This window comes from Cervus canadensis, chromosome 11 (genome assembly GCF_019320065.1).
Source record: "Cervus canadensis isolate Bull #8, Minnesota chromosome 11, ASM1932006v1, whole genome shotgun sequence".
NCBI classification, from domain to species: domain Eukaryota; kingdom Metazoa; phylum Chordata; class Mammalia; order Artiodactyla; family Cervidae; genus Cervus; species Cervus canadensis.
In genome coordinates, this window is record NC_057396.1 from 32,534,738 (window position 1) to 32,548,382 (window position 13,645).

General features: G+C 50.6%; 1 protein-coding gene across 8 annotated transcripts in view; it reads left to right on the forward strand.

Moving 5' to 3' along the window:
• Nucleotides 1-4,648, forward strand: part of PLEKHA7 (pleckstrin homology domain containing A7) — a 211,842-nt gene extending 207,194 nt beyond the window's left edge. For 3 of the 8 annotated variants that reach the window (XM_043482014.1, XM_043482017.1, XM_043482020.1), the window contains 3 exons: nt 75-217; nt 1,791-1,901; nt 3,241-4,648. In XM_043482014.1, the coding sequence (XP_043337949.1) occupies nt 75-217; nt 1,791-1,891 (244 nt within the window). In that variant the 3' untranslated portion in view covers nt 1,892-1,901; nt 3,241-4,648. The remainder of the gene's footprint in view (nt 1-74; nt 218-1,790; nt 1,902-3,240) is intronic. The other 5 variants (XM_043482016.1, XM_043482019.1, XR_006272039.1 and 2 more) reach the window with 4 other exon arrangements.
• The last annotated feature ends 8,997 nt before the right edge of the window (nt 4,649-13,645 follow it).

A 13,645-nucleotide genomic window follows, 5' to 3' on the forward strand; every position in this document is an offset into this window, starting at 1 on the left:
AGGGGGACCCCCCTCTCCTGAGGTGGACGCCACGGGCGGGGAAGCCCACAGCCCGCTTTCTGGCCCTCCCGCAGCATGTGCAACCTGCAGCCGACCGCCAGCCAGGACCAGAACAGTGTGGCCGACCTGGACTCGCAGCTGCAGGAGCAGGAGCGCATCATCAACATCTCCTACGCCCTGGCCTCGGAGGCCTCCCAGCGCAGCAAGCAGGTGGCAGGTGAGGCCGCGGGGGCAGCCTCAGAGGCTGGGTCCCAGCCCCTGCTCCCTGGGTTCAAGGCCCAGCCCAGCCTGTCAGGAGTTGGTGGGAAAGCAGGTGTCAGGCTTAGAAACTGAAGAACAGTGGTGTTTGCCCTGTCCCTTGCAGGACATGGAGGGGGCGGGGGCGGTGGCGGAGGAGGGGAGCAGGTCAGGCAGGGGAACTGGTGCTCGGGGGTGTTGGAGGAAGGAGGTCTGGGAGAGGGCACGTGTCTCATTGTTAGACCTGGGAGCCGTGCTGCTCTTCCGCTCTCTCTGAGATGGCCGGTTGAGAACAGGCTTTTCTGGTTCCTGAGCTGAGGGGTCAAGGCTAAGATTTTTGGCCTCACCAGTAAGGGGCAGGAAAGCCTCTAGTGCTTGGATTTCTTGCTGGGACGAGGCAGAAGGGACCCCTTAACCCTCCTTGGGGTCTCTGCTTTGGTCCCCAAATCAGAGCCACTGTCCACCTATCAGAGTTGCCTCTGAGTGGCCTGTGCCAGAAAGCAGGAATTGCAAAGTGGGACTTTGTTGTCCAGTGGGGAAAAAACGTACCACAGGATGGGAGGTGTGTGTGTGTGTACGTATGTGTACGCGTGTGTGAAAACGGCTTTCTGTCTCAGTCAGGAGTGTGTGTGTATTTGTGTGTGTACACGTACGCGTGTGTAAAAAAGGCTTTCTCTCTCAGCTAGGAAAGAGACTCCTGGCTCCTGTCCCCACCCACACGTGGCCTGCCTATGTGAGCCCTCACAGTTCTCCCAGTGCTATTTTTCCCCAGACGCAGCGGCCACTGCATGTCTAGGTGGTGCCCTTGGCCAGGTGTGAGGGGTGGTCATAGAGTGACGTGGTGTCACAGCCCCCACCGGTCCTCCGGCTCTGGCCAAAGGGTCTAGAAGTGACCGAGGGTGGGGCCTGCCAGCCCCTGCGGTGGTGGCCCTGGGGAGCAGAGCTATAGCAAGAAGCCGTGGGATGACCGAGGGCAGGGGAACCTGTTCTCTCTCCCCCAGCTCTGGTCCCGTACAGAGTCCCTGAGGTCCCTGCTGTCCTGACTCCCCTGAGGACATGTGCGTCAGCTGAGAGGGCGTCCTTGTCGGGGAGACAGCGGGCGACTCCCCCAGGCCCATCCTCCAGATGATCCTGAGGGTCCCTGAGGCCCCCGCATGGTGGTTTTGAATGGACACAGGGGTCCAGCGGGGGCACCTGCCCTGCCGTAAATCACCCTTCTCTCTGGCCTGTGCTTGCCCTACCCGTGTGGACGTACTGTCCTTGGCTTCCTCCCCACCAGCAGGCGAGTGCGCCCCAGGCCTCCCACCCTGAGCCCCCGCAATCACTCCCCCGCTGAGTGGCCACCTCTGCTGCAGCCTCTCCTCACTCTTGCTCCCTTTCTCCAGTCCCAGGCCAGGCCCCAACCCGGCCCCACGGGCATGTCCCCCAAGCCCAGGCCACTAGTGGCGGGCGGTGGGGCCCACAGCTCCCCGGCCCTGCTGAGTGGGGCGCTTGGAGCTGCGGGAGCAGACGAGGAGCCTAACACACCGCTTAATCCCTGTCTGCCCGTCTAGCGCAGCAGCTGGCCCTCCTCCCGCCTAAAGCCCCCCTGTCCTCCCGGACCGTGCCACCTTACCCCCCCTTAAGCAACGGACTCCACTACACCTTTGTCTAACACCTTCCAAGTAAGAGCCCCCGCCTGGCGTCGTGGCCCCTCTCCTGGCGCTGAGCATGTCCCCTCCCTGCTGCTGAGGCGATTGCAGTACCACCTGCTGATGCTTCCTTCCATGGCAAAGCGGCCGCTGGGGAGACCTCCTGGGCTGGTGGGCAGCAGCAGGGCTGTTGGCTTTTAGGAGCTCAGTGTTTGGTGGCTCCGATACAGGAGAGCCTGTGAAATCTCAGGAACCAGAGCTGCGCCCCTCCCTGCCCAGCTGTCCTTCCTGCGGGTGGCCTAGTGCCCCCAAGGGACCGGTGCAAGCCAGATGGTGTGTAGGGTTTTCCCTCTCGTCCCTCTATAGTGTTTATGGTTGACATTGCTGAACACTGGCAATAACCCCGTGGGGATAGTTGCCCCATTTTACAGATGAGGAAGAGGAGCTCAGAGCCCGTGAGGGACTGGCCCAAAGAGTCGTGGCTGTGGGTGTCAGAACCAGGGTGGGGACCCTTTCCTTGTGAGTCCTCAGTCACCACCTGTGGGCCCATCCGGCCACCCCAGGAGCTCTAGGTGTTTGGAGAAGGGAGTGCAGTGAGGGATGGATGTGTGTGGTCGGGGCGGAGGCATGCTCTTGGGTGGGTGGCCCCCAGCCTGAGGGTGGCAGGAGGAGGTTGGCCTTCGGCCAGGCTCTCAGGAGGTATACAGTAGGGCCCCCATGGCTGAGGAACCCCAGGGAAATGCTCCAGTCAGGTATTGGGTCCAGAGGACCCTGTAAAGGCCACAGCATCCTCTGGGGTCACAGGTGGGGTGTGTGGTTTTCTCCTGGAGATCTGAGTGTCCCGGGCCACAGAGAGGCTCTGTTCCTCCCAGCTTTTGGTGCCTCTGTGGCCATGAGTAGGCCTCCGATGCTCTTTTCAGAGCCCATCCACATTTCCTTTTACCCTTCCAGCATCCTCAGCAGTCCTAGGAGATTGGTGCAAACACCCTGTGTTTAGATTAAACAAACAAGGGCCACGGAAGCTGAGCAAGTTACCCAGAGCAAACAGGGGGCCAGGCCGGAACTGGAACCCAGAGCCCTCTTTGCTCAGGCCTATGGCCCTGTTAGAGCAGGGACCCAGTCTCAGGGCCACTGTGTGTCTGGCCAACTTCCTAGTAGTGATGGGGTGGAGAAGAGGTGGGGCACCCACGAGTCCTAGAAGCGGAGGGTCCCCCAGCAGCGGCCGCATTGCCCTGGCCCCCTGCCCGGCTGCATTCTGTCTCATTAGCCTGCCATTCCCTGTCCCATGTGTGCGCACACAAGCCCACCACCTGCTCCCCAGAGTGGGCTGGGGTCCTGCCAGCCCCTCATTGTCTCCTCCACTTTTTGCCAGCCCAGGCAGTGACTGACCCGTGATCCAGCACACAGAGAAGTCTGGAGCCAGGGGCCAGCAGAACCAGTTTCCTCCAAGAAGATGGATCCTCCTTCCGCCAAGGAAACCCCTTCCAGCTAAGCAGGGGTTCAGCCTGGAGGACGGAGTAGCCCATCAGCTGTGGGGCGCCCACCACAGGGCGAGGTCCTGACACCCCCGCTTGTTTTAGTTCAGACTCCTCTTACATGTGACAAAGGCACTTTTGATACACACTGTACAATACTGATGCTGTATTTTAGAATCAGGATATATTTTATAACGTTCACCTCAAGGGCTCAGTGGCCGAGAAGGTGAGGATGCAAGATTTCGGAGCTGCACACACAGATTCAGGTATCGAGGGGTGGTGGGTGTGGGTGGGGCCGCAGGGCAGGGTGAGCAGAAGCCAGTCCAGCATCTGCTGAATGCAGGCGAGCTTGGATGGGAGACATGCTTCCAGTGGATTCCAGTGTGGGGCTCATTGGCGTGCTGGCCAGGGCAGTGGTCAGCCGTCCCTGACCCTGCCCGCCTGATGGCCAGCTCTGGAGGGTGAAGCTCCACCGATACGGAGCCCAAGTCTGTGCCTCGGCCTTGGGTCTGCCTTAGGCCCAACAATGTGTCTAAGAACTTTGGTCCCCAACCCGCCCATGAGGTTCTCTCAGCAAAGGGCTCTTCTCAAAAATAAAAAAAGTTTGCTTTAACTAAAAAAAAAGAAACACAGAACACTTTGAAATACAGAAAAGGTGAGAAGAGCATCCTCGACTTGTATCGTAAGCAATAAACATCACACTGGGTGGCATCTACCTGCCACTCCCTGTGTCCACACTAGGCTGTGATGGCGATCCTGGGACCTTTGCAGCCTGCCCCTCGGAGCACAGGTCAGTTTCCCAGGACTTGGGTCAGTGGCCGGAGGGCAGGCAGCGGGTCTCCACCATCTCTGATGGCCAGCAGGGCGACGATGGCAGGACGATGACTTGACTTCCAGCCTAAAATGGGGAAGGGGCCACTAGACCAGGTGCCGTGTTTGTGGCCCTTTATATGAGTCATGAGCTCATGATATTCTGCATATAGAAAATGAGCTTGTAAAGGAAAAAAACAAAAAACCTCCATTGGGTAGAGCCACACTTTAAATGAAAATTGGTCTTTGACTATGGTCAGAAAAATAATCTTGAATATATTTAGAAGTTGCCGTCTATTTTTAACTAACTCCATATGCTGCCAGTATCGACTTCATGACATTTGCCAAAATAAGATTTTATTTTTGCCTTTATAAGATTTTGTTGGAAAAATGAAATGAGTATTTTGCAAGAAAAAATTAATTTAAAAAAAAAGTGTAATGGTTTGCAAAAAAAAAAAAAGAAATGTGATGTACAGATTAAAGTATTAACCTGGTTCACTTCCTGCTTTTTGCTGGCTATTTTCCATGAGTGGCCTGTGTTAGTTTTTTCTTTCTATTTCTTTGGAAAATCCCCAGTGTCAACTCTTGACCCTGCAGTGTTCACCTATGAAGTTTCTCCGGATGAGTTCTTGACACTTGATTGACATTGGAGGTCTGAGAGAGGAAGGCCTGTGCTCTCAGGCCCTTGGCTGGGCTTCAACAGCTGCTCAGGATGGCTCCCCACCCCAGCCCACCCAGTTGAGGGGCCACTGGGCTGCAGACGCCTGTGTGGGGCTGATTTGGCAGGCGGACTGCAATCCCATACAGCGGGAGGGACCCCACAGGCCCTCTTCCAACCCACACGCTGCCAGCTCGTTCCAGTGAGGTGGGTTAGTGATGGACCATTGCAAACTGGATTTGGACTTAATTCATTTTGACTTGTGATATATGCTTGTAACAGAAGGCAGGAGGCCAGTTCAGTTTAGGGATGCGTGCATGTTCAAGTTTGTTGTTAATGGCAGTTTATCTCTGTTGCCAAGAAGAGCACCCGCAGTGCAGAGTGACTTTCCAACCAGTTAAACTGGAGAGAACAGATTCCAAAGCATTCAGAAGAGGGGACGCTACTGCTTTTTTAGCTACTGACTTTTAATTTTAAAATGGAAAGTATTCTCCGGTTTTAAGCATTACTTGGAGATAGCTCCATAACAGATGAAAGGGAGGCTGGGGTGCGAGGGGTGGGGTGGTTGTTCTGTTGTGCTAAGTCGCTTCAGTCATGTCCTACTCTTAGTGACCCCATGGATTGTAGCCCGCCAGGCTCCTCTATCCACAGGATTCTCCAGGCAAGAACACTGGAGTGGGTTGCCATTTCCTACTTCATGGGATCTTCTCAACCCAGGAATGGAACCCATGTCTCTTACATCTCTTGTATTGGCAGTTGAGTTCTTTACCACCTGGGAAGCCCCGGTGAGGGGTGGAGGTGGTGGAGAATTTGTCCACAATTGAGTGCAAGGCAAGAAAAAAAGGTATAGAAGGTAGAGCCCCCCCATACTAGGTGGCCACCATTCTCTCAGCAAAAGCATGTCAGGGGTTTTCTTACTAGCTGGTCCCACGTACAGTCGTGTATAGAAGGAACATGGTGACTCCTAACTCTCCTCACTCCAGCGGGAGGAGGGGTAGCCTATTCTCTAAGAATCGTGGCCCAAATTTCAAACAGAGAGCATGACAGGCCCTCGACTCAGACTCTACAAAGAGCACGGATGGTTGGAAAAGGCACCCTCCAACTGCGTCACGTCTGAGCGGGCAACATGGCCTGGCCCCCTTCACTGCTTCCTCGAGAGGACTCGTTTCCCGAGGTAAGATGGGGCCATCTGCGAAAGGACTGGCTGACCAGGGACCCTCCAGGTGGGGGCCACACTGGGAAACTCCATGTGGCCCAATAGTTCTGACTTTACATCTTTGCAGGGGCCCTGGGGGCCTGAGCAGAGTTTGAAATGATGGGATTGCTTGTGGTCAGCAAAGGGAGCCTGAGCATACTTCCGCACCCCTGTTGACATCTATTCCTGACTTTAACCCAGGTCCAGCAGAAACCCAGGATGTCTTATTTTAGCAAGAACCAACAAGAATGTTTTAGGATCTAGTATGAAGTAGGGGTTGAGAATAATTGTTCCTAATCCCCACTTGACCCTCTGAACAGCCCGGATCCTCACCAGGTCCAGGGCATTGTTTAGTTGTGTTTTTTTTTAATTGGAGGATAATTGCTTTACCATATTGTGTTGGTTTCTGCTATAGAACAACGTGAATCAGTCGTAAGTGTACATATATCCCCTCCCTCTTGAGCCTTCCTCCCAGCCCCCTATCCCACACCTCTATGTCATTACAGAGCACCAAGCTGAGTTCCCTGCTCTATACAGCTACTTTCTGCTAGCTATCTATTTTGTACATGGCAGTGTATATACATCAGTGCTACTCTCTCAATTCCAGGGCATCGTTTAAATGATTGAGGTTGAGATGTATATACATCTGTGAGTGTGCATGAGGTCACATCAGTGCTACTCTTTCAATTCCAGGGCATTGTTTAAATGATTGAGGTTGAGATGAATATACGTCTGTGATTGTGCATGAGGCCAGTGTGCCCAGACTGATGTGGATGCTGAAGGCAGGCCTTTCATTTGCTCCCCTTCATTCATTTTTTTGCCTGCCTTCATGTCTGGCCGAGGGGCTGGTGGTGGGATCTGTAGCTCACCCCTTCTCCCTCTAACTTGGCCACCTTCACTTAAGGTGGGTTTTCCAGAATTTTCCTGGCTGTTGTTAGGTTGCAGCCTAAGGCCAAGGAAACCTCCATCTGCCCAAGGTCCTCTTGGGGATGGAAGGCTTGGGGGGTGGAGTGTATGTGGACCCTGACTTAGCCAGACAAGAGCCCGTTTTAGACTTTGGGAATTCCCCTAGCCGTGGTACAGCGCTCTGGCAAATCCTTTTGTGTTCTCACCAAGGGTGGGAAAGAAGCAGCAAATTATCTGTCTAATCCACAAATCACCTTTCTGAGATGAGGCAGGCAAGCGCTGGGAGTCCTTTGCCTCCGATTCAGCATCAGATGCCGGGGCATAGGAAGGACTTTGCCCATGTGGGTTGCATGCCGTTATGAAAAGAACAAAGAGACGAGGCTGGGGAGGGGGGGTGGATGCGAAAAATGGCAGCCCCTCCCAGCCTGGTAAACACACCATTGCTTTGCCGTCTCCACTCCAAAGGCTACCACTTTCATTGCTCTCCCAGCAAAGAAACCTTTCTTCAGAGCGAGTGGCGGGGTACAAAGGCAGAGTACAAAATGTGTGCACATCACAGTCCCTGCAATTCTGTTTGAACAAGCATATTGATTGGGTCTGACCCTGTTACATTTTTTCCCTATTATTTGAAAAGGTGCATCTAAGTGTAGTGAATTGAACCAGTGGAGCTGAACTTTCCATGAAAACTTCTCAAGGTATTTCTTCAGTTCAAAGCTTTTGAATTTTAAAGGGCATTTTTAATATGAGTCTGCTGAGTATTCTCTGCCAAAGCCCAACAAGGGATGTTAAATGCAGATGAGGCTGGAGCAAGGGTGCATGTGGGGGTGGGCTCGCCCACCCTGTGGAGGGTGCAGGTCGTGGTTGGAGGGTGTGGACCAGCCCAGGAAGGACTGAGCTTTGGGGAGAGAGGCCGAGCCTGTGAAGCAGCACACACAGACCCTAGAAAGTTTCTCTCTCAGCTCGTTGGGGATTGCATAGGACACAGGGAAGAGGTTTCCCAGCTGAGCTTCTCAAAGGCTTTTTCATGGGGTGCTGAGAAGTACTTGCTAAGGGGCTTCTTCTGATAGATGACGGTTTTGTCCTTGGGAAATAAGGGGTTCCTTACTCAGCTGCTTTAGAACCGAGAAGGCAATGAGAGGCAAAGCCCCCTGGCTGAGGTCACAGAGTCAGAAAGGAAGCTGCCGCTGATCTCAGCCCTTGACATCACTTAACAATCAGAGATGCTTTCCCACCGAGCCCTGAGCTGCATCCGAGTCCTTAACTGATCTGACATCTGGGGACACTTTGTTGTGTGGGTCACAGCAGTGGTCCCTCATGCCATCCTGGTGGTGGGTCCTTGGAAGTATCCAGAATCTCATTTTCCCCCACACAGGGGGCCTCCTGACCCACAGAAGGCACACAGCTCCCTTTGACTGAGTTCCAAGTGTCTGTTTGCCTCCACAAGCTTCTTGGGTCTGGAAAGCATCTCCTTTGTAGATCCTGAATTTGAGATCAGAGGCAAAATTGTCCCAGGGAGAAGGTGAAAAATCAGATCCAGGGCTTGGGCATTTCAGCAATGTCCTTGCCTAGAAAACTGGCCTGGGAAGGTCAGGATGGAATAAAATGGCACTGATCCTCAGGTGCCCCCTTGCTTTGTGACCATGGCTGGCCAATCAATCCATTTTTAGGAGATTGACACCATGGCAAGGAGGCAGTCAACTCTGGGGCCAGGCTGCCTGGAATCTAAATCTGATCACAGCATTTTGCCAGTCCTGTAACCTTAGACAAGTTATTTGTCCTTGCTTCAGTTTCCTCACCTAGAAAATAAAGATTTATATTGGCATCTACCTCAGGAGAGCTGTTAATGAAGATTAAATGAATTATGACATAGAAAATGCTAAGCATGGTTCTTGACCCCATAGGAAGCACTAGAAAAAATATGACATAAGTTCTCATTTACCTGCTATTAAGACATGAGTTTGAGCAAACACCAGGCGATAGTGAAGGACAGGGAAACCTGGCATGCTGCAATCCATGGGGTTGTAAAGAGTCAGACACGACTTAGCAACTGAACAACAACAAGTTATAACTATTTAACACATACTACATTCTCATTCTTTAATTTGTTTACTTGTTTATAGCCAACCTCCCTTGCAAGAATATATGTTTGGTAAGAGCAAGGGCATTGTCTTGTTCATTATATCATCCCTAGTGCCGAGAACAATGTGTGCCACAAAGAAGGTACTGAGAAATTTGTTAAATGAATGAGGGAATGAAAAAGTCAAGGGCTGTCAGCCAGGAAGCCTTCTCTCCTTTTCAAATGACTTTGCCTCTCTCTGCTCTGTTACACGTTTTACACTCAAGCCCCTAGAGAGCATTCCTAGTGCCCTATTTTTAAGTTTCTTGAGTAGTGGGTACGAGCAGGGGTTGTGCAATGCAGATAGATCCACCCGTATTGACTCTGACCTTGGGCAAGTCATGGAACCTTCCTAAACTTCAGTTTCCTCCTTTGAGAAATAGGAATGACAGTCCCTGGGTGTCTGTACATGGTGATGTGAAGACTGTACATGGGTGATGTGAAGACTGAGTGGGCCGACCGTCACCGTGCTGGTTTGCTGTCATGTAGGATCCTTACTATGGACGGCAAGGCTTCAGACAGCCCTTCCACATTTAAACCCTGTGTCCTCTCTCTGGCTCAGTGGATAAACAGATTTGGGGTCAGCTGCTGTTGCCCACCCCAGTCTTCTGCCCTCCACCGTCTGTCTGCCATTTTAGACAGTTGCCTGTGGCAAGTTAAGCAGTGGCCCAGGGCTTTTGAAGTTTGGGTTCACAAGGCCGTGCCACCGCTGGGCTGCCTCCCTCAGCTCTCCAGGGGCTGAGGACAGGCGAATCCTCTGAGGCCTCCCCTCACAGCCCTGAGGCTGTCCACCCCGACATCAGATCAACCTGTGCGTGCGCCTTTGATGTCAATTCCCAAACTGGAGCCTCATGCACTGTTCTGAGGACCTGGGCTTTGAAGTTAGCCTATCAACTGAGCTTTCAGGAAGAAAGTTGTCTGTTGTGCCTCAGAGCACGCCTGGGCCCTGTAAAGGCACGCGGAATGCCACGAACACCTGATAAATAATTCTTTCTGGGCCCGAGAAAGATTCGTTCCATTTATAGGGGAGGAAAATTCCCTTGACCTTTTCATTGAAGTTCTGGGTGGGGGAGGTGGTTAGAGAGGATTTTGAGTCTTCTTGCTGAAGCCACATGGGGTAGGCAGGTTGACTCAGAGCTGAGCTTCAGTGGCTGCCCCAAAAGGGCTCCTGGTCCCTGACTCCTGACTCGCCCCCGCCCCGCCAGCCCTGTTCCTGTTCCTGCCTGGAACAGGGGAGAAGACGGAGCCCTCTCACGGAAAGAGAGACCGCGGGCCCCTCCAGGCCAAACCCTGCTGCAAATAGCAGGGCTTCCGGGAGGCTCAGCCCTGTTGCCTACCTTTCCTTCCAGGGCCTGGCATGGTCAAGAGAGGAGGCAGACAGGGTTTCCCAGCTGAAGGAGTCCCAAAACGGACACTGGCTTGTGTACCCTGAGCACCTAACCTCATGCCAGGCCTTCTGCTGGGCCCCTTTTGTGCATGATTGGATAATACGATATGGGTATATGCGTAGTTCTGGGAAAGGTTCCTTTATGGCAAAATGTAACATACACACAGAACGTCTATGAAATTACAGCATACAGCTCAAAAAATGACCAGAAAATAGGCATCTGTGTAATCACTGCTTTAGTTAAGAAATCCAAGTTTGCCAGGATTCAGGAAGCTCTGTTAATGCCCGTTCCTGCTCAGGTAGGCCCTCCCCCTCCCAGGAAGGATAACCACCCTCCCTGATTGTTATTACTACGTACTTTTTTCTTTATAGTTTTACTATCTAGGCAGACCTAGTCAGATACTCTTATTTTTGTTTTCTCAAATGTGTACCAATGGAATAATAAAGAATGTAATCCTTTGTGTCAGGCTTTTTCCCACTAAACATGATATTCATCCATATAACTATGTTTCACTCATTTTGCTGTCGTATAGTATTCCCTGTAGGAATATTCGAGGAGTTTTTATCCACCCTACTGTCAAAGGACATTTGGATGTTTCCAGTTTGGAGCTATTAAAAATAATGCTGCTTTGTACATTTCCACATGTAATCATTTCTTTTGGTCTATACGTCAGTATAGAGTTGATAGGTTATAAGGTATGCATACTTTCAATTTAGGTAGCAAATGTCAAACTGGTTTCCAAAGTGATAGTACTAATTCATAGTTCCACCATGAATATGTGAGTTTCTCCATATCCTCATTGTGGTGGCAGCCTCTGAGATGGCCCCCCAGTGATGCCCACGCTCTGGCATTCACACCCTCTGTAAGCCCATTCCCTTGAGTGTGGGCTGGAGCCAGCAGTTCCCTTCTAATGAATAGGACATGACAGAACCTAACAGGATGTCACTTCCAAGATGAGGTTACAAGGAGACTGCTGCTTCCGTCTTGGGCATCCTCCCTTGCATTCTCACTGGAGAAACCATGTTGTAAGCTAGCTTGTGGGGAGGCCCACAGCGCAGGGACAGACGTCTGTGACCAACAGCCAGCGAGGACCTGAGAGGGAGCTTGGAAATGGGTCCTCCCTGCCTCCAGTCAGCCCTCCAGATGATTACAACCTTGTGAGAGACCTTCAGCCAGAAGCGCCCAGCAGAGCCCAGATTCTTGACTGGTAGAAACTGAGAGATAAATGTTTATTGTTTTAAGTTGTTAAGTTTTGGGGTAATTTGTTATATGGCAATAGATAATATACTCAACAAAACTTCTTTAAAAATTGTAACTATTTTTGATGTGTATCAATTAGGTTTACTAGCATCTTCCTGGTTATTGATATTGTGCATCCTTTCAAATGCTCGTTGACCTTTCGGGTTTCTTTATTTGTGAAGTATCTTCAGGACTCTTTATCATTATTCCATTGGTTTATGTATCTTTTTCTTGTTGATTTGTAGAGGTTCTAGATGTAAGCCTGTCTTAATCTTGACTACCCTTAGCAGTCTGAGGGAAGGGCTTGTAAGCAGAGTTAATTTGGGAAATGATCCAAGGAACAGAGGGCTTCCCTGGTGGCTCAGCTGGTAAAGAATCTGCCTGCAATGCAGGAGACCTGTGTTGGGAAGATCTCCTGGAGGAGGACATGGCAACCCACTTCAGTTCTCTTGCCTGGAGAATCCCCATTGACAAAGGAGCCTGGTAGGCTGCAGTCCATGGGGTCGCAAGAGTCAGACATGACTGAGCAACTAAGCATATCCAAGGAACAGAAGTGGCAAAGAAGGGAAGGCAACAGAAGCACGCGCCTTCTCAAGTTGGTCACTGTTGTGAAAAACTTGGGCTCAGTCTCACTGGGACCTTCTGAAGAGTCATGTAAGTTCAGTTCAGTTCAGTCGCTCAGTCGTGTCTGACTCTTTGCGACCCCATGAATTGCAGCACACCAGGCCTCTCTGCTCTAATGAAGTGTACATTCTGGTGAAGGGGAGACAACACATATATATCACTGCTGTCCTCTCAGGAGCTAGAATAGTGCCGGGCACAGAGTAGGTGCTGAGTAAATATTTGCAGATACCTAAACAATGAAAAAGAATTGGCACAGGCTTTGCATGAGGATAGTAAAATAGAGAAAAAAGGATCAAGAAAAATAAATGACATGTGAAGAACAGTGACCAGAAAAACATTCCAAGAAACAGTTGAAAACTATGTCAAAGATTTCATGACAACCTTAATATCTTATGATCTCTATAAACTGATACATCATAAATACAAGAGGATATGAGGAAACAGAAGAAACATGAACTGGCAGAATTCAAGGAAAAAAGTATATAATCATAAAAATGAATGTAAAATTGGAATGGTAAGAGTACACAGTGCTCAAATCACAATAAGGAGAACAGGGATAAAAATAAAAATGACATGGGGATAGGAAATGAAACATGCACATGTAATTGGAGTTTCTAAAGGAGAAAACTATTTTTATAGATGAAAGCATTGAGAAACCTTGCTCACATGGAGTCAGTTAATAGATTTCAGAAACATCATTCTGTTGTTTAGTTGCTAAATGTCTGACTCTTTGCAACTTGACTGCAGTACACCAGGCTCCCCTGTCCTCCACCATCTTCCAGGATTTGCTCAAATTCATGTCCACCGAGTCAATGATGTTATCTAATCATCTCATCATCTGCTGCCCCCTTCTCCTTTTGCCTTCAATCTTCCCCACCATCAGGATCTTTTCCAATGAGTCAGTTCTTTGCATCAAGTGGCCAAAAAATGTTGTTTAGGAAAAGAATCATTGATTTGATCAAAGCAGTTTTCAATGCAGTTGTGGTGTTAAATAAAGTTGGATAGGAAGCTGGAGTGGATTGGGGGGAAGGGAATAGCAGTGAAACAAACAGCAGTAAGTTATTAAAACTATCGAAAATGTGGGCTTCCCTGGTGGCTCAGTGGTCAAGAATCTGCCTACCAATGCAAGAGAAATGGGTTTGATCCCTGGGTTGGGAAGGTCCCCCAGAGAAGGAACTGGCAACCCACTACAGTATCCTTGCTTAGGAAATCCCATGGACAGAGGGAGCCTGACTGGCTACAGTCCATGGGGCTGCAAAAGAGTCACACATGACTTGGCAACTGAACAACAAAGCATTTTACCTGTTTTAACTAATTCTCATAATAACCATGCAAGGTGGTTGCTATTGATAATCTCATTTTCCTG